The sequence below is a fragment of the Astatotilapia calliptera genome, chromosome 20 (assembly GCF_964374335.1).
Source record: "Astatotilapia calliptera chromosome 20, fAstCal68.1, whole genome shotgun sequence".
NCBI lineage: Eukaryota > Metazoa > Chordata > Actinopteri > Cichliformes > Cichlidae > Astatotilapia > Astatotilapia calliptera.
The window spans coordinates 24,995,133-25,015,257 of NC_137441.1; the positions used below are offsets into that span (position 1 = coordinate 24,995,133).

The 20,125-nt window shown below is 40.3% G+C and overlaps 1 protein-coding gene across 1 annotated transcript in view; it reads left to right on the forward strand.

The window, feature by feature from the left end:
* LOC145423147 (chemokine-like protein TAFA-5) overlaps positions 1-19,706 on the forward strand; it is a 29,733-nt gene extending 10,027 nt beyond the window's left edge. Inside the window, exons 2-4 of the mRNA XM_080295341.1 lie at positions 1,625-1,752; positions 15,922-15,966; positions 18,366-19,706. Of these exons, the coding sequence (XP_080151467.1) occupies positions 1,625-1,752; positions 15,922-15,945 (152 nt within the window). The 3' untranslated portion in view covers positions 15,946-15,966; positions 18,366-19,706. The remainder of the gene's footprint in view (positions 1-1,624; positions 1,753-15,921; positions 15,967-18,365) is intronic.
* The last annotated feature ends 419 nt before the right edge of the window (positions 19,707-20,125 follow it).

Genomic DNA, 20,125 nt, shown 5'->3' on the forward strand with positions numbered 1-20,125 from the left:
ACAATCAGTGCTTATCAACCTCGACGACAGGCGAATGTTAATTCAATGTCATGCAGTCAGGCTGCAGCGGGAGAATGGGAGCATCACTTGGTTACGCTGTGACAGCCTGACGTCTTCTGCCAACAAATAACTTTAAGAAGACTGGAGAAAGGCTTGTTTTTGATTGCCTTTCTGATATGTAATCTCCTCTCTCTAATCTATCTATAAAATGCTACTAAAAATGAATTTAAGGTTTACAGACCCCTGCAGCTGTCATTTGTGTCACAACTGCATAAAGTCTAAAAACAATAAGTCCAGCACCATAGCAATACTGACATCAGAAATAATACATTTGACATTTGCGAGGGCCTAAAACCAAATTACAGCTGCTAGCCTGCCACTAACATGTTGGCCAAATGCCTCCATAAGTAGGTTTACTGTGTAGGGAACACAGCTGCCTGTGTTGTTTGTGGTTTATTTTGAGTAAAACCTGCTAGAAGTGCTCAAATAATGTCACTGTCCATTGGGGCTTAAGACTGCAAGTTTGAAAGTGTAAATCTGGGGGTGCTGAGTGCAACAAAAAATAAAAAATAAATAAAAAAGCGGTCTAACCAGACATCTGCAATCCATTTCCTTCTATTATTCACCATCGCCGCCTCAACAATTCCCAATCTGTCACTGATCTGTTAATGTTCAATTTGCATTGTGGGTTTGTTGGCATCAGGTTTTGACAAGAAGAATGTGTAGACTGAAAAACCCATGGTGCTGCTGCATCAATTTTACTAATGCATTTGTCCATGCTAAATGAACACACTTTTCTCCTCCCACAGTTACTGGACAACAAGACACATGTAAAAAACAAAAATATATATAATATATAATAATTTTTGAAAAAGGCCCCCTGTCTGTTATTACAATCTGCGTTTTGTGTGTTTTTTGACCAATTTTCAGTCATGTCATTTGTCACGTTCTAATATGGCCACAATGATCTCCAGTGTATAAAAGCTATGATCTCTTTAGGTAGGCAGGCTAAAAACAAATAATCGCCTAAATTGTGGCTACACCTGTAAAACACAATGGAGATATGCCACCACCACCACAGCCTCCAGCTAATTAGGACCTCAGTGGGGGAAAAAGATGGATTCATCTGCTCTCTGATGATGCCAAGAAAAATGAAGATGTGTGCATTTTGTAACAGGATCAAATTTATGGCCAAGCTGTAGCTGGACTCAACTTCTCAGAGTATAATTTAGCTTAAACAAATGAAACATTATTATGTTTTAATTTCCACCAAGAAAAAAATGTCAAAACGGGAAGAGGGGGGGAAGCAATCTTTCTGTGCAGTTGCAGTGAAAGCTTGCATTAGCAAGAGAGTAATTTATGGACCGCCAGCTGGCCTGTAAAGGTTACTACCACAGGCAATTCTGACATGCTAGTTCAACAAGAACCTCATTAAAATACTACAGGCTTTTAGAGACATCAACGTATAAGGTTACCTTTGTGTCTGGTGAGCATAAAAACAACAGATTTGTTTGTTATGGGGAAAAAAAAGTTGACTTTTTCCGCAGTTTTTCTCTCTCGCTCTGTGAATCTGTCTCTCTGTCTAATTTACCTCTTTGACCTGATGTCTTTCTTTGCCTCCCAGCACGAATTGTTCGCAGCCGTCAGTGGTGTGAGATGGCTCCCTGCATGGAGGGGGAGGTCTGCAGCCTCCTGTTCAACCGATCCGGCTGGACCTGCACCAGGGGCAGTGGTCGCATCAAGACCGTCACGGTAATTTACTAGACGTGACATTAATATACGCCATATGCACATAACAGCAATGCGCCTACATTTTCAGCATGAGCGAACCCCCGCCAGCCGATAGTGTCAGGTGAAGCCTGAGCCCTGGGCTACAGGGAGTATATTTCAGTCAAACAGCAGGTCAGCATCCAGGTTTCAAACACTGCATCAATAGTGGAACAAAGATGCCAGAAAATTCATGCAGCACTGCTCTCTGTGGGATCAAACTTTGAAGATTTTTTTAGATATCTTTAGGCCTCAGTCTGGTTTGTTTTACACTTTTACAGGAGTTTTGAATTTTGGTAATTCAAACTTTTGAAACACTGAAGCCTGAATCTGTAGCATATACAGTAATAGTGGTGCAAAGATGTGTTGGGAGGTGCATAGGAAGAAAATCTCATGAAATTAGTGAAATCATCATTAGTTTTTACTGATCTGCAGCTCCTAAGTATAAGATGTTCAGCTCCAGAGCTGCTGGATCAGCCCTGTGCTGTATCACATTTGCACTGAAAGCAAGCAGTGTACCATATTACCCGGGCTACTTGTGGAAAACTTTCTTTTTCCTACATCCTGGATTATTTTACAGAATGGCTTAAACACACTAGCCAAGGCTCAGTCATCTCCTCCCAAAGCTAAAACAAATCATTTGAAGCCAGTCAAATCTGAATCTGACACCAAATCACACGAGCTAGGAACTGCAAGTGAATCACACATTTGGAACAAATGTTCTGTAGTTATTATTCTGTCTTTGTGTTTTTATGGAGAAGGTGGAAGCTGATGGAAAACGTCTGCAAATGCAAATGCAAGACAGATATATGTAATATGTAAAAATGTTGACCAAAGCATTAGGCAGTGTGCAGACAGATAACATTAGTGTCTGACCTCTCTCTGACTTTGTTAGAGATTTAAACGAATGCAAAACATGTTGAATTTTTAAAACCCTCAATATGGTGTCATCTGGTCCTCTGTAGGCTCCTCTCACAGTGCATCCAATGCCTCAGAGCTGCCAGTGCTGCATCGCTTACTGAGCACTGATTAATTCTCATTTGATTAAGCAGCGAAACAATGCACAAGGAGCATTGCTAGTCTCCACGAGGGTTAACTTCATATATTTTTTGTATCAATGCAAAAGAATAATCATTATGAATGAGTTTGAAAGCAAAGAATAAAGAAAAATATCTACCCTCCAGACATTACTGCTTGTTTAGTGAACATACAGGTCTCTCTGTCACTGTGTGCTTCACACTATATCTCTAGGCAATTTCACACTATGCAGCTCTATGCTCCATGAAAATGGAGCAATTTTGTATTCTTTCTGCACAATTCAATGTAATGCATTTCTCTTAGCAGGTGGCCACCTTCCTGCTATGACTTGTGGAGATATGGTGTTGATAACCTTTCTTTGACAAGTCACGTGCAACCCTCTCAACCTCTGGGCGATCGCTTATGATCACAAGGGGATTGCGCAGGTTGCCTGGGGAGAGACAACCTGTCTCCAAACAACCGCTGCCTGTCTCATTCCCTCGGACTCTCAATCATTCTCAGAGTGAAGATGTGCAAATAATTGCCATTAAATTTAAAAATGCAGACGGATTCCCAACATATTGCTATCCATCTGAGTTAGTCAAGTGCAACCCTTTTAGACAGCAACAGACTGGAAATGGTTGCAGACCTATTCCCTTTTTTCACAGGCGACAAGATCATCAAGCTCTTTGCACATGATTGGCAGAATTCTGGCTGCAGCAGTCTCCAGCTAGTGTTGTTGCCTAATGTAGCATGAGATATCTAGAAATGCTTAGCATCTCTTGACAATGCTTCGGATGAAAACAGGATTTTTTGTTTTTAACTCCAGATCTTAAACTTTATAACAGTTGCTTCGTCTGACAAACTGAATACACACAATCACTGAAAAATAGTCTTTTTTTAATGAATAAAAACATAATTTCTGTCAGTGAGTATCAATCTAAAAAACCTTGCTTTGGACTCAGGACTTCAGTTCTGCATGTAGGAAAAGGATTTACAGTGAAAGTACAATCAAATATGAGACCGAGAGGTCCTGTGCAAGCATCCATGCGCAACAAATTGGAACTGAGACCAATCTCAATGTTGGCATAAACCCATTGTGTCACAGCGCCAATGCCAAAGTACCAGTTTGTATGTATCTGTGGAATACCATGTCCTTTAAGCTATCTCCTTTCAACAGAACATACATGAGTTCATTGGATCATTTAAATAACTGTAAGTGGCTCAATACAAAGAAGTAGGCTCATATTTATGGACAAACACTATTTTGATTGTACCTTCATGCCAGTAGAGTGAATACATTTTTTTACCTGCCTGATATGTGCCTCAGGTAAGATTATGTCAACAGAAAGAAACAGAGGGGTATAACTTACAGAGGCAGTGCAAGTGAAACAGCTTGGTGTTGTCAGCAAGAGATGACAAGATGGACAGAGCAGGAGAGACCGCTGTCCTTCCCGTCAGGTACAAGGCCAAAGGTCAGCCTCTGACCGGCTCTGTTGATTTTCACTCTCTCTTATCTCTCTCATTTGATGTCTCTTCATCTTGTTCGCTCCTCTGCCTCCTCCGTCCAGCAGCCCTGGGCAGCTGTGACAGATTTCACGCATGCATTCCCGCCGTGCTGTAATGTATCCTGACAGCACACTTAGGTTAGTGTTTTGCTTTTTGTACATACATAAACAAAAAATGCAAATGATGTGTTCCTCTGCACATTCTTAATTAGCTGTTGCTGAGCAGATTTTTGTTGAAGAAGTTAATCTGAAGTGATGTCAGTGGGTTTCTTTTTTTTGGGGGGGGGGGGGGGTTGCTTGTTTGTTTTTTCTGTTATGTATTTTTGAGGGGGCAGGGATAGGAAGGATTTGGCAGTAGAAAAGAGGAGGTATCAAGAGGTATTTGTTGTAAGACCTAAAATGGGAGGAAAGCACATTCTGGAAGATAAATGAAAATGAGAAATCTATAAAGAGGATTGATCAGGCTGGAGGGGGGATAGAAGGATGAAGAGAGAGAACAGGATGGAGGACTTGGCTGCTTCTCGGCCTGCGGCCAAGCTCTGTCTGTCCACATCTGCAAGTATCTGGGAGAAGGAGAGTGCAGAGAGGAGGTTTTAATTGCGAGACAATCTGTCTTCACGTGGTTAATAATCATATTACACACTGGCATTCGGGGAGTGTGTTTTTCTGAAAGCTGATAATGGCTCTTTATTCATGCTGAGGTGCACAGGTTTGATGTAGGTGGAGCTAGCAGATACAACAAAGTGACAAATCTACCTGATGGTGGCAAATCATGCAGAAAGCCATGCATCCAATAAAAGACAATGTGGTTAGAATAATTATACATTGAAGCCGACATTTTTTCTTTTTCATATCTAAGTCCAGTATGAAATCTCTTTCTAATAACTTATCAAATCTATATGAATTCAGTCAGCCAGCTAGGGCTGCCACGATTAGTCGACTAGTCACGATTACGTCGACTATCAAAATCGTCGACGACTGATTTAATAGTCGTTTGAAGCTTTGTAAGATCACAAAAGAAGCAGGAATAAGTAGCAGGATTTAAGAGTGTAATAACGGACTGAAACAGAAGATGGCAGCACTGCATGTACAAGGATGCCAGCTGCCGTTAAACCCTGAAGAAGAAGAAGCTTTGTCCCAGAATTCATAGCGCAGCCCAGCTCAGTTTCCAACAATGGCGGCAGCTAGTTAGTTTTAATATTATTCTATTACTCTTATTATTCTTTCTGGGTCACAAAATAAACGTTTAAAATATTTTTAGGTGCGAATGTAGCTGTGTAAACCTCAAATATCTGCTCAGTTTATCAAGACACCACATATTTTCAAAAGTGCTCCGACGTTTTCGGAGACATCTGTTACCCACCAGCTCGATAGCTAGCCCAGGGGCAAGGCTCACTAGAGCCCGTGAGAACACCGGACTCCCGGCAAATCGTTTTGCCGCTGTCTTTCGCTACTCAGGTTAAACATATATAAGTCACTTAGGTAACTTAAAAATGTTATTGTTTGGCTTTTTTTTTGTATTTTATTTGTTCCTGAGTAAATCGGTTTGGCTGAGATTAAAGTTATAGTTTTTACACAGCTGAATAAACGTCAAGCAGACAACTGATTATCAGAAGTGTGAGATGCTGGAGAATATAGCAAGGAGTTTATTAAACTTCACAGAAACAATCTGCAAATTTCATTGAAATTTAATAAACTATCATCTTTTAATTTCTGTGCAGCAGCATCTTTCATCGTCTTTAGTTTTAGTTAGCACATACCTTAAACACTTAAAGCTGTAAGCTAATGATAGTTATATAAGAGCAGATGCTGCTGGTGCAATAAGCTGTAGCTGTACATCCAATGGATGCATGATCTGATTAGTCGACTAATCGCAATAATAATCGGTGACTAGTCGACTATCAAAGTAATTGTTTGTGGCAGCCCTACAACCAGCTCAAGCTAGTTTCTATGGAGTGCTGCTTTCATTAATGAAAGGAAGAGACGTCAACCTGTCAGCCTATCACTTTCGCCCAGACAGAGACATCTCAACAACTATTTGACTGATGTCAAATAATGAACTGTGCAGGTCAACACTGGAAACTCTTTTTTTTATATGAATCTACACAGTCCTCAAAAAGAATAGGACTTTTGTGTGTGTGCGTGTATGTGTACGCGGTGACCTTTCCTCTAGTTCAAATATCAGGCCCGAATGTAGATAATAAAATTTATAATCTATTCTGGACATGAGCCACCCTCAGGCCAAAATACAAACTCTGCATACCAGAAATCTAATCAAACAGGCAAATTGCCGTTAATTTGATGCTGCACACTAGTGCTCCCATGAGGATAAACTCTTTTTATTTTAACAACCCCATGGCCTTCCCTACTTTCAATACTTGACATTTTTGGGGCAACTAGATGTTAAAAATGTTAGTATGTTTCATTAGTTGTTGAGGTCTTTGTTCTTTACCTCAAATACAGTATCTAAAGAGAATATATATATGTGTATATCCTCATGCATTATATAATTATTTATTATTAATAATAATGATAATGTTGAAAGAACCTTGTGATATAAAAGAAAATACACAAATCTGTGCACTAATGCTCCATATACAGTGCCTGGATGACAGGAATTTTGCGGCTGTACACACACAGTGGCTTTCAGCTTAAAAGCTTTAATTCAAGGGGTTTAACAAAAGTATTACATTAACCGTTAAGAACCATTAACAGCCATTTTAAATACACCCTGCCAGCCACCTAGCCATTTTCAAAGTCTCAAAAGAAACTGGACAAACAAAAAAAATATAAAGATTGTTTGCAGGCAATGACTGACTGATGTCTAAAGCCCATGGAGTGTTTCCTCCCTTGTGATAACCTGCCAGGTCTTTATGTAGCTGCTGTTGCTGCTTGATTGTGCGTCTTTTTACCTTCAGTAACTGAAAAACGTGCTCCGTTGGGTTGAGATCAGGTGGCTGATGCTGTCATGGAAAATTTCTTTGCCTTGAGAAACTCTTTGTTTGCTTCAGCAGTGTAGACTGTCGACTTTAATTAAAAAATTATTGCACTTTTATATGCTGACTGTACGTGATGCATTTTTTGGAGTTGCAGTGTCAGCGTCACAGGTATAATAAAACCTTAAAAAAAAGTCTAACTATTGTAACACACATTAATTAAGTGATTTGTCAGTTTTACTGCAATATATAGACACTCCCATATTAGACACATGTCACTGCACCTGCAGCTCTTTATAAACACAACCACCTCCCATCACCTCAGCCTCCTCCTTACCGCCCGCCCTCTTGTGAGTGCAGCTCATGGTGGCACTGCCAGGTCACACACTCCAGCCTAACCTGCTAATGGAGTTTGCATATGCAGCCCGCTCTCCACTGCCAGCTAGCCATTAATATGAATCACTCTCTAGAGGCCCCTCCAAACAAGCTTGCAATTTGTCTTCACTAGTGAGCTGCTGAAAGGTCTACATATGATATTCTCCAAGGTGGAAAGCGCAATTCAGGAGGGCTGGGGTGGGGTGTTATGAGGTTGGTTTCATACACTTGACGGGGACACGGGGGGGTGGGGGGTGGATTTAAATTGCGGGGTTACACAAGAGCACAGTTGCATGCCGGGGTCTGTGCTATTGAACGGAAGCTGGAAATGTTCATAAGGTGGAAAATTGACAAGACAGCCAGGGAGAATTTAGGACAGTGAAATTAGTTTTACTCCTTTTAGGCAAGTGAGAGGCTTGTGAGATTGCATCACTTGCTCTCTGCTTGGCGAGAGCTCTGTTGAGAGCACTACTGAGCTCTAATATCAGCCTTTGCTAATGCTTTGCGTTTGCAAAGTGATGGGCTCAAATTGAAATTCTGCATATCAGAAATGCTTCTTCAGTGCGGAAAAAAAAAGATAGGACTATTTTCCTGAATATTGTTACTTCACAGGCTAGCGGGAGCTTAAAGTATGAAATGTAAGTACTTGAAATCCTGATTTGATCATAGTCAGACTGCAGACTCGTGCGCATTTCGACCCACAGACAATAACTCGATGGTTGGTGGGGAAAAAATACCCCAAAAATCTTCATACACCCACACAACAAATGCCATTGCTGGGCTAGTGTGTGGCCTGGAGGGGATTCGACCAGTCGTAGTTGGGCATTTTTTGGCAAAATGAGGAGGGTTACAAAATGAACAGGATACGCACAGACGTACACACACTGAGTGACCCAGTAGGTCAGAGAAGCTTGCATGTTTTTTTTTTTAGCATTTTCTCTTTTTTTCTGCTCTGGTGGCCCTCCTCCAGCTATGTGCTCTTTGTTCCAGCATCAGCCATGGTAAAAAAAAAAAAAAAAGCCAGCGCAGTCTGTGTAGTCCTGCCAGTGTTGCTGTAAACATAAAGACATCATAGCCAGTTAGCATTGCCGGCTTTTTGAAAGGATGCCATGACACAAAAATCTTGATTTGTACAGGAAGGAATAAGTAAAAGGTGTGCCTTTATGAGAAATAGAGCAAAGAAAAACAGGTGTTTGGCTAGAAAACATTCCAAATATGACACCAAAGGGCAAAACAAACAGATAAAACTAGATTTTTGGCACTGTGTCAGTTCAAATGTTCCCGTCCAGTTATGAAGGAGTTATGAAATTCTCACTTCTTTCATAAGAAGTGAGAAAATTACATGGACAGATGATGTAGTTCCACAGTGTCGTTATGTAACACTTGCTAGCACCTCAGTTATAAAGGCTTCAGTGTCTACGACAAAGGACCAGGCAGCCAAGTCACGTGTCGCCATGGTCACTGCTGTGCTGGCAGCCCATCTGACCAGAGACAGACTTCTAATGAGTTTGCTTCTCAAAGGCAGCCCAACACACTCCCAGGCTCTGTCAGGGACACAACTATTTCTCTGCAGCTTCTTGAAATAAATTGTTGATTAGTTGGTGAGGTTGGAGACCTGCGGTAGAGATGACAGTTCTCTGTATGGCTTGGAATCATTAGTGTAAGAGGCTAGAAAAGGATGTTGTGTCCAAATAGGAACAACAAAAAAACAGTACAACTGAGCCTCAGGTGCACTGCCAAAAAATGTCAAAGCATGTCATCTATCTCAAATGGTGTTCTATTTTTCCAAACAGCTGGTGAAAACTAACACTGCAGTCATTGTTTCACCTTTCCAGTGAATATAATTCTACCGAGTGTGTTTGATTTCATTTATAACACTTAATTATTCAAATAACATGAGAAGCAGGTGGTATTATCTCAACCCTACAGGTAGAACATGATATACATGATAAATCTCACGATAACCACCAAAAATGAATTATCCTAATAACAGGTGGAGCTAAAGTCAGATAAATATCATTCTCCTGTGCCACAGACCCTCATTCTTGTCCCAGAATTATTATGATACAGTTATAACACACTTTTTCTATGGGCACTGTGTGAGAGAGAGTGTGTTTTATTTTAAGTCAGCTCGTCATACACCACAGCCAGAAATGCTCATAGATCACCAAAACTGAGAGTAGTATCCAAGTTATGCAATTAGCAGGTAGGTTACAAGTAAGCTGCTACATGTAGCTAGCTTCAAGCTTTCCCCTCAACTAGTCTAAACCACTGGACTGAATGTATTTTCTAGCATACGGGCTAACATGACTTGCTGAGCAGTTGAAAGTTTGGTGAGCATGCTTCCAGCATATTTAGCTAACTAGTTTCAGTTAGCTAATTAGCCTACCATATTGGACTCCTTTGACTACCATACTGGACATGAGGGAAAAATGTCTGACCGATTTTCGACCTGTTCATGCTATAGCAAGAATCTCCTTATCATTGATTTGCTTGCTTGGAGATTAGAGCGGTTGCTTGTAGTTTGCATGATAGACACCAACTCATATGATAACAGAGAACATTTCTCCTTCACAGTAAAAGCTGTGCCTCAAAGCTGCTTTGCAGTCTATTTCTGCTTTGCATCTTGTTTTTCACAATTTTACTAATGCTCAGAGAGCAGCTGTTTACTATTTGCAGACAAGGTGGCATGTTCCGTGCAAACTGCTATCTGCTAGCAAGCCACGCATTTGAACATTTCGAGATTTTCTAGTTGAGGATTACTCATTTTTTCCCTCTCAACTGATGGTTGTCATATGGTCTCTACGGCTGAGTGATTACTTATTCACTTGATCATACACTGTCACACTATCCTGTTTTAGGGTATGAGGTTCCTAAAATTACAGTGATATTCAATGTGGCTGCGCAGTTATGAGCTGAGCTGAGATTTCTGTCTTCAGTTGGAGGCAACGACTAGGTGTTACAGACAAAGTGTGAAGGTCAGGAAGTACTGAGAGATGTCCCAACACCTTGATGTCTCTTGGTCTTGATAGGATTCACAGTAAGAAGAACATAGAAGCATTTTTTCTTTTTTAAAATAATTAATAAACCAAGATAGATACAAGACGTTTTCACAGTCATTTAAGTGTAGCCTTCTTTAAAAATGTCATAGCTGTCTCTGAAGCAATAATAACACAAAGAATAAGAACAAGAACAAACCAAAAACAGTGGCTGTTTTGATATATTATAGTGAAGTGCTGTCTCTGTAGAAAAAAAGGAGTATATATGTGTCAAACACACAAGCTGCATTACGCCATAATACTCGGTAAAGTCGTTTTCAAAAGTAAAGTAAATGCTGCAGAGCTGGCTGCTGTGCTGAAGGCTCAAATTAGCCGCCTGTCTTTCATCTGTACATGTAATTACATTTTTATAAGAACTCTTTATAATCGCTTTAGTTGCTATAAAATCTTTATCAAAACAACTAGCCCTACTGAGAATAAAAGCTCTATTTCAAGAGGTCCTTCAGTGTTGGTTTAGTTTTACTTGCAGTTTCATTAGCATATAACTTTGCACTTGTATTTTATATGATTTCACTGTATTTTTTTAGGATATGTAAATTATTTCTTTTTTGTTTTCTTCTTTGTCGCCTCTGGAATCTGTTCAAACCGACTCACTCTCAGTGGGGCACCATCTTTAGATAAAGGTGGTTGTGATGATGGAATCTCTTTGATTAGGTGCTGTAGCACTGTGACCAGCAGCATTAGTTTAGCCCAAATAAAATGCATAATAAGAGAAGTAAAGTAGGTTATTTTTGTAATAGCAACTGCTTGCGCCAAAGGCTCAGAAGGAAACATACAGTAAAATGTTCTTCCAATAAGAGGAAATGGTCTCGGGTCTATTACAGAAAGAAAATAATGATTCAGAAAATCAAAACTGGTTGTCATTAGAAAAATGTTTGCATTTTCAAACTGCACTGAAAAACCAGGCCTGGAACATTTGCAGATATTAGATATGCATGCTGTGCACCATGTCCTTCATTGCTCTGCTGGCTTTCAGTCTCATTCAGTGCCGAAATTATTTAATTTCTGTGCAGCAGCAAGTAAAATTCCAACAATAATGCAAAAACAAACTGTTGAAATAAATTCTAGTGTGCTCGCTTGAATGAAACAGGGTTTAAATTTCACTGCTTTTGTAGTAGTACTGCTGTCTGCCACAAGAAATCTGTAATTTACTAAAACTGTTCTTTTTAATTCACTCATAATCGAATGACAGGAACATGCCGCCGTTGTTTCTTTGATACATACATCAGACAAAAGAGCATGGGGTCTAGCTTTTATGTTTTACTGGCCCACCTCCAGGCTTTCGTACCCATTTCTGCTTGTGAATTGACGGTACTCCTGTCATATTGTATCTGACAGGCCCTCTCTGGATCATCGGGGATAACACACTGTAGCTGGGCTGCTTTGCCTTTGGATGTACATTTATAAAATGACTGATGTTCGAACGCTCGGGTGCCCCTGCCGAGCAAATGCATAGTACACAGAGGTTACACTTGATAAGCAAATATACTATTTATTTCAGTTTCATTTGCAGATCTTCTATTTATCAAGCGGAAAAGAAAAATGTGCTTCTTTGGTTTCTCCTCATCTGTTTGTCACACGCTGTGGCACGATCATCAGTCTTGAGCAGATAGCATGGGGAGAGATGCCGAAAATGTATTGAAATAGGCTAGATTGATAGAGATGTTCAGAAAACAGAGAAACAGCTAATATATTCCCACCATTCCATTTCCTTTTCCATTTGTGTTATCATAGGTGTTGTGTTATTGTGCAGGAATTCTGCAGGACGCTTCATGATCACATTCTCAGTTTATAGTGTTTCCTGTGGTATTCATTTACATGCTATAATAAAGTAACACATTGTGTTTTTGTTTTTGCCTCCTCTGGTACTGCCATTATCTATTAAAGAGTTCTTTTGTCAGTTTGACTTTGCCAGGCGCATGTTGCCCCCTTCTCTTTCCAGTCCAGAGTGAATGCGGTCCCTTCTGCTGTCACTTTCAGCACACTGTACCCGGCTCCCCTATTTGAAGTTCTGTCATTGGCAAGCTTTGAACTGCCATTTGTGTTTTAGCCTGCACTCTGCCTGCCTCCAGAGTTTTGTCTGGTGTAAATTTGTCAAAGCCAAAGGGCACCAACACGGGTTTTTTTGTAACAGTGATGCAGAAAAGCTCTCGCGTAGACCGGACATGCAGGCTCAGCAGCATCCCGTTTCAAAGCTAGGATGTTTTTGAGCCCTTTGGATCTTTAGTGTATGTATTTTTAATAAATTGTTCAGTGCTGCAGCCCCATGATGCACCCGGCTACAAGCTAACATTTCTATCTAATTTAAAATGCTGTAGTCATCCTCAAAACAAACCCCAGGCCTGTTTCCAGTGGTAGAAAGCAAATACAATTACTCAAATGCTGATTTAGTAGCCCAGAACATTGTTTTTCAAGTACATTTGTTAATATGTTTTTAATTGTAATTAATGCATGCAGCACCATCTACCTATATAATATATCGTTTTTATTTTTGACACTTTTTCACCAGTATATGTACTCAGTCTTGCAGTTAATACTTTAATATAAAGCACAATATAATGGCTTAGTGAAGTTTTAGCTGATGGTAAAGACTTTGTATTCCAGCTGGCCTCTTTGCAAAGCATTTGAAACTTTAAATGTGTCTTATCATCTTTCTCTGGGGGCCTCATGAATTTCTTTACAGCATCAAAATCAATACACAGGCTGTTAAAATACGCTTGATTTGTGTTCTACTTTGCACTGAACATGAATTCTGAATTTGTTTTCATTTATTTAACATTTTCATAAGTGAATACATGAATCTGTGTTCTCTGTAGTGTTTGTGTATGCCACATGGTTCAAGTCTTCCGGATCATGCCAATTTTGTGGCTATAGCTTGCTTTGTATGAATTCATTAAATCCTGCTTTAAAGAGCAAAACTTAATTAGAAGATTTGAAAAATAGAGGGGTTTTTTTCTGCAGATGGCACATCAGAAATAAAGCAACAAACAGAACATGCTGCTTGGAAACTAATCAGGTTTTTTCCTCTGAGGCAGCTCTGGGTGTGATGCTCTGATGCTTCAGTACATCAGGCTCACACGGTGAGTGTGAACCATCCACCCAGGTTCTTCAGTAAGCTCTGGCTATGGCTAATAACAGCAGAAGCTCCAGTGAATTGTTATGACTGGGACCTTTCTGAGGCTCCGGTTGATGAACCCAGCTAAGTCCTGTGCAGGAGTCCACTTGTTAGGAGAGACCCCTAGGGAAAGATTCTTACTTACTGCAGTGATGGCGCAGCATAGCACCTCTCTCTACAATGACACGCTGTGCTGTTGGTGACAATTTTGCAGCTCGAAGTGCCACCAAATATGCAGCCTCTGCATTGTTTCCCCTTGAGCACTGAGCAAACAAGCCGTCTGCTGTGCCTGCAGTGGCTTTTCGTCTCAGCTACAGAGGTTTCTGTGAGTTGCAATACTACCTTGGCTGATGATTTTATTTTGGGTAATGCGAGGCATACTGTATCTCAAAAATACTTTGATCCTAAAATATGTTGTGTTGATGATAAGGAACGACGTTAATTGAATCCCTTAATATTATTATTTTTTTGTTGCCAGTCTCCACTGGCACCCTCTCAAAGATCCGTGCTGCACACCTCATTTGAACTGGGAAACTTTATCATTTATGCACAGTGCTCAGTGTTTACAAGTGATGATGAAACGAGGGCACCCCGAGCTCAGAGACGAGGTCCAAATGTTTCAATTTCACCGCAATATAAGCAATTAGCAAAGCGCTTGTTAGTGCGCATACTCTCTCTCTCTCACTCTTTATCTGTAAATCTCCCCCCATCCCTTGTGCCGGCGGGAGATGAATATGTCTTCGATGTCCTTGGATTTCTGTCTTGTAAACACCATAGGCGCTAAGCACTGTTTACCGGTGTGCATGGCGGGCCAACAGCCCCGTCTCTTGCACAGTTGTCCCGCGGGGCCAAACTCACCTTGTTACCCTTTTAATTAGTAGGAGCAGTTAATAGTGTCGGCCGCTTCTGCCGCCTCAGCACTTGCCCTGACTTCAGGAATCGCTCCAATCGATAGCAAAGACTTGGGCTCAGACGGGGAGATGGGGGAGCGGGAGGGAGTCCTTATTGCGGGAGTGGCTCGGGCACATATATGATGATGTTTGAAGTGGACTAAAACAACAAAATTATATTCTTTGAGGGACTGTTTAGGGGCAAAAACCATGCCTTCTCTGTATTCCTTGAACATTTAAAAGTATAACAGGGTCTCTCATGCTTATTCACTCAGTTTCTCCCCTCCCACATTTCCTCTCCTTTGAAAATGAATGTAATCAAAAAGCTAAGGGTTTGCTTGGTAGATTCTATTGTGCCCTTATAAGCTTTTATCCCCTCCAAGCGCTCACCTCCCGTGCTCATTTCTTTTCTTGTTTTGATTTAAAGATGCAGTGGAAGTACTTAGCATTTAGATGACATGCTGCTGGAGAGGTGTGATGGATCAGCGCCTCTTCAGAGGACTGAATTTCTTCGACAGCGCGGGGGCCAGTCGGCTGGTCAGACAGACAGAGAGACAGATCACAGAAGGACCGGCCGAGCAGGCAGCGGAATACCAAGTCTGCCTTAGTGCTGCGAGCCTGGCACAGCCGAAGGGAAAGCAGCGGCTGCTGGGAATGCCAATGCACAGCCCAGACAGCCGTCTCGCCTTAGCTCCTCTGATTGGCTAAACAGACCATTAGCTTTCTGATTATGATTAGCCGAGTCATTATCTGCACAAAAGTGGCTCATTCACCAATATTAAGAAAGCGAGGAAGCTGTATCTCTCCTATGGTCAAGGGGAAAACAGCATGTTGTCGTGTCCTCCTTGAGATGAATGTGGGCGGCAAGAAGTTCCGTTCACAAAGAAATAAAGTGGAACACTGTTTATCACCCTGCCTCACAGCTAATGTGATGAAAAAAAAAGTGTGACGCCACTGATGGAAGAAAAGAGAGGTCCTCTGCTCTTTAATGCAGATGATGCGTTGGCCATTACTTGATCGTATTTTCTGGTTGAGGGGAGAAGCAGTGTCCTCGGAGGTCATAAAATCTGGTAGAGAACAAAATAACCTTCAGCTTCCTTCGTCTCGCCTTAGATATAATTGGAAGATGTGCCATCTGTGCTTTTAAATGGACATATGCTGCTCTCCGTCTAAGGCCAGTAAGCTGAGGGAAAACTGAATAAAATGAAGGCCGGCCCTCTCTTCCTTAGTGACCTTCTGCTTCTTCTTTTCCAGCCTTTGCCCAAGGAGCCGTCGTAGGATGCAGAGGAAAAACAGCAAGTATGAGTTTTGTGATTATCTGCTATTTTGCATAATTTGCATGCTGAGTGCATAACCCTGTTTCCAGTTCATTTGAAGAAACCAAGGATGTTTTGATTGTTGGATCTTGTAGAAAGCACAAATACTAACTTTGAAAAGAAGCAGCAAATAAGAGAGGCCCTGCCTCGAATGCATTTCATAGTGTATTTTCCAGGTATGTGTTCAATGGCGAGCTTGAATAAAGGTCCAGGTCTGGGACAATTTCTGAGTCACTTTGATGTAACAATGCAATGAGTTATTGGCAGTTTTTTGAAATGCATAAGAACTGAAAGTAAAGAGCCCCTCTGTGGCTACATCAAAGGGAGCGGCTACTTCAAGGTTCAAGTTCAAGTTCAGTTTTCTCTCAGGACATATATCGAAAGCATGTCTACATGGAAGAATGTTTTTAGTAACCAAGAGGAAAGCTACAAAAGATTTCACAATAGATTCAAAAAACAGAAAGAAAAGAATTATACTTTAAATCCCTCTAAATCAGTACCACTTGTTTTAAAGTCAGCAAGTAAACTGGAGTGGGTAGCAAGTTAGCCTGACTCAGGTTTGCTTCACATCCAGAAACTTCCCTCCGGAAATGAAGTAACGACTAAACTGAAATCTTCATCGGAGAACTTGACTGAATATATCTGAACCTTTTATATTCTACAGAAAAACCCCCCAAAACAAAACAGGCATTTGGAATCTGCGTGCCGTGTGTCTCATAGCCAATATTCTAAGATTGATTTTCCTTCTTCCACTGAGAAAACAAAATGAATCACGCACAATTACCAAAGACGGGGAGAAAGGGGGGAATTGGGGGCGTCATAAATATTTATCTGCCAGCCCTGGGAATTTGTGCAATTCTGTGTGGATTTGCCAACTCATATTTAAGTGTCTGAATGATTTATGTGGTCAGTCCTGGGGTGTCACATTTGTCCACTGTCACCCTGAATCATTTATGTATTAACATTTATGGATTCATCCATATAACATATTCATGGCAGAATTCTATTATCATTCAAATGGTTTTTTTGATCAAATGATTGGCTAAATTAAGCCATTAACTGCAGAATTTCACCGCAGGTGAAACGTATTCCACCTAGAAAAGAATATATGACATATGAACCCATTTCTTCACATAACTCATATAATTAGATTTTTTTTTACCTTTTAGACGTGGCATAATTAACTGTGGAGTCACACCAGTGCTGTGTTTATTCACTGGAAGCAATAGTGATTTCAAAAGAAAAGAAAAGAGGTAACTATATTCAGGAAAAAAGGTGTTTCCTGTTCCCTCACAGGCTTCAATGGTGATGGATGTCAAAGCATAAATCAGTTACCGTTGAGTGTGAGGGACGTTCTATTAATACATTCCTCATTAAATTTGTCATTTATTTGATGGAATTAACAAAACAAATGTTGAAGTGTGCCTAACGCAGAGTCCTGATGCCTGTTTTCATAATGTCAGACAATGCACAGGCAAAGAATGACAAGACCTTAATTTGAGTCTCTCGTTAAATTCATAATTGGCTCATATTCTGTATGTAAAGTGTTTTTCTGGAGCTGACATGGATATGAAAATTAAAGTGGAAGGAGGGAAGTCGGTGGGTGGGTGGTGGTGCTGGTCTTGCAGTTTTTTTTCCTTTAACACCTTTGAATCTGTATATTGGCTGTTTTTGTTGTTAACTAAACTGGTTTTGTTTTTGATTAAAAAAATAATGAGGACTGCAGTTTGGCCCTGACAAAAATGTGACACCAAGAAAAGGCGTTTCTGATACTCACAGTTAGGCAGTGAATGCCCTAAAAAAAAATCAGGGCACATTTTCTTTTTCTTTTTTTACTGAAGTGAAAACGCTAATTTAGTTGTTACATGATTAAAAACAAGACTACGTTTATTTCTTTTCCTCTGTGCACAGGAACCATAATCTAATTAAAGCTGCTTTTGACTTGCTCCCTTAATTCGCAAGGGGTCACCACAGCAGGTAGCTCCACATGTTTGATTTGGCAGATTTTTACACTGGATGTCCTTACTGACACAACCCCAAAGGGATTTGTGTCTCCTCCCGGGATTAAACCGGGGATCTTTTGCTTGTTAGGCAAGTGTGTAAACTACTACACTAGGGATCTGCTAATTAATTTAGATTACTAAAGTAAAAGTTAATTTTTCACAAGCAGGCAAAAGTGACAATAAAGGCTGCTTTGTGCTGCTGCTGTTAATGCGATAGCATTAGGTTCATGGAAAATGTTGGAATTTGACATAAAATTCAAAAGGCTACACAACACAGAAAATCGTCTGCACATTTGCATAACAAGGCGCATGTCTGAAACGATCTAACTTCACAGTTAGTGTCTCACGTTTGTCTTTGTCTTTCTTTCTTCTGCTGCAGGTTCATTGACATCTATGTTGCTAAAGAAACCGAGGCCAGTCATTACACCCAAGATATTTTGTCCGTTCACCAATGAGGCTCCCAAAACTTACATCGGCTCTGACCTTCAATAATAAAAAATAAAAGATAAAATAACCCATAACATCTCCAGTCACCGCAGTGAGAGACCTGAAACATCTGAAAACTCCACGAGGGCCGCATGGTAACAACATCAGCATTGAACGTTCATCACACCCAACTTCATGGGCTAATCATGGAACAAAATCCCTATGAGAAACCCCAGAACAACCAGTGGAAAATTCACTGAAGGCCTTTTTTTTTTGTCTTTTTGTCTGCCACTGCCCAATCTGCAGGGGACAGCTCCTTGAAGATTCTTTTTATACCTTTGTGGCTTGATTTAGACTTGTCACAAGGCCTTTCAAAAGTCAGCCCCTTCATCTTCTTTACAGTCGCCGCCATGAAGCATTCCAAGGTTATATTCCAGCCAAGTTTCTTTAATGACAGTTCATTGCTTGAGTCGTGACTTTACAGAGGTTGAGGCAGGCCATATTGTCCGTTGGATTCTAGCTTTTAACACCTTTCTCTCATTTGGCCGGGTGAGATTTTTACAAGGCCATAGCCGCCAATGTCTCTGCATACACATAACGGGACGGATATTATGAAATAGCATGAAAGTCACACATGAGATGACAGATGAGTTGACTGTCTTTGCTCACTGAATGGAGATCGTGATGGTGAAATGTGGACATTTTGGATGACTTAGCTTATACCTTATGTTGTTTGGTTTTTTTTATGTGGTGCCAACATAGACTAGAAAAGTAGTTTTTGTCAATGAACATCTTGTACACACAACTGGGAGCATTTAGCAGATGTGGACCCCTGGCTTGTTTTAATGATCTATACTGTGTGTGTGTGTATGTGTGCGTGGGCGCAAGGGTGTGGGTGCATGTTTGCATCTGTCCGTGTGTGAATATGTGAGTACACGTGTGCTTGTGTGTGTATGTTTTTCTGTATGCGTGAGTGGGTAGGAACATCCAGAGATACACTGTGAAATAAGTCATATCCGATGCATTATTCATACTCTTGTATATTTTTGGGACACGCCCAGACCAGAGCTCACCATCTGGCAAAAAGGAAGCATTTGGGATTTTACAGATGTTGGATCTCATTTTAATCCTGGGTTCGCCTTTTCCTTTCTTCCTTCTTGTCTTTTCTTTAGTACATAGAAATATTTATATTGGGGATAAAATATAATTGAAACTGAAATTGAAACAGTATTGTCACATAAGTTAAAATTCTGTAATTAAAATCGATTTATGTGTGATTAAATGTATTTCCGAATCCTTGTCTAAACCGACTATATTTTGATATGAAATGTTTTGGCTGGCCAGATGTGCTATTTGCCAAGAAATGCTTGATATATTTAAAATTATGTACATACATACATATTGATATATATATATATATATATATATATATATATATATATATATATATATATATATATATATATCCAACTAATGTATTTTTTGTTCTATGGGTCTTACTCTAAGGAGTTATAGAGGAGCAGTAGCACAAAAGGCATCAGTCTGAGAGAAGCAGAAGAAGTGGACACAATAACGTGAACGCCAGTAATATTTTTCCAAAAGAATACAAATAAAAAATAAAACACATTCCAAACACATCGAGCTATGGTCTGCAGATGAATAACATCTCTCCAAGCCATTTGCAAAAGTAATAATCGCCACGGTGATACTTTA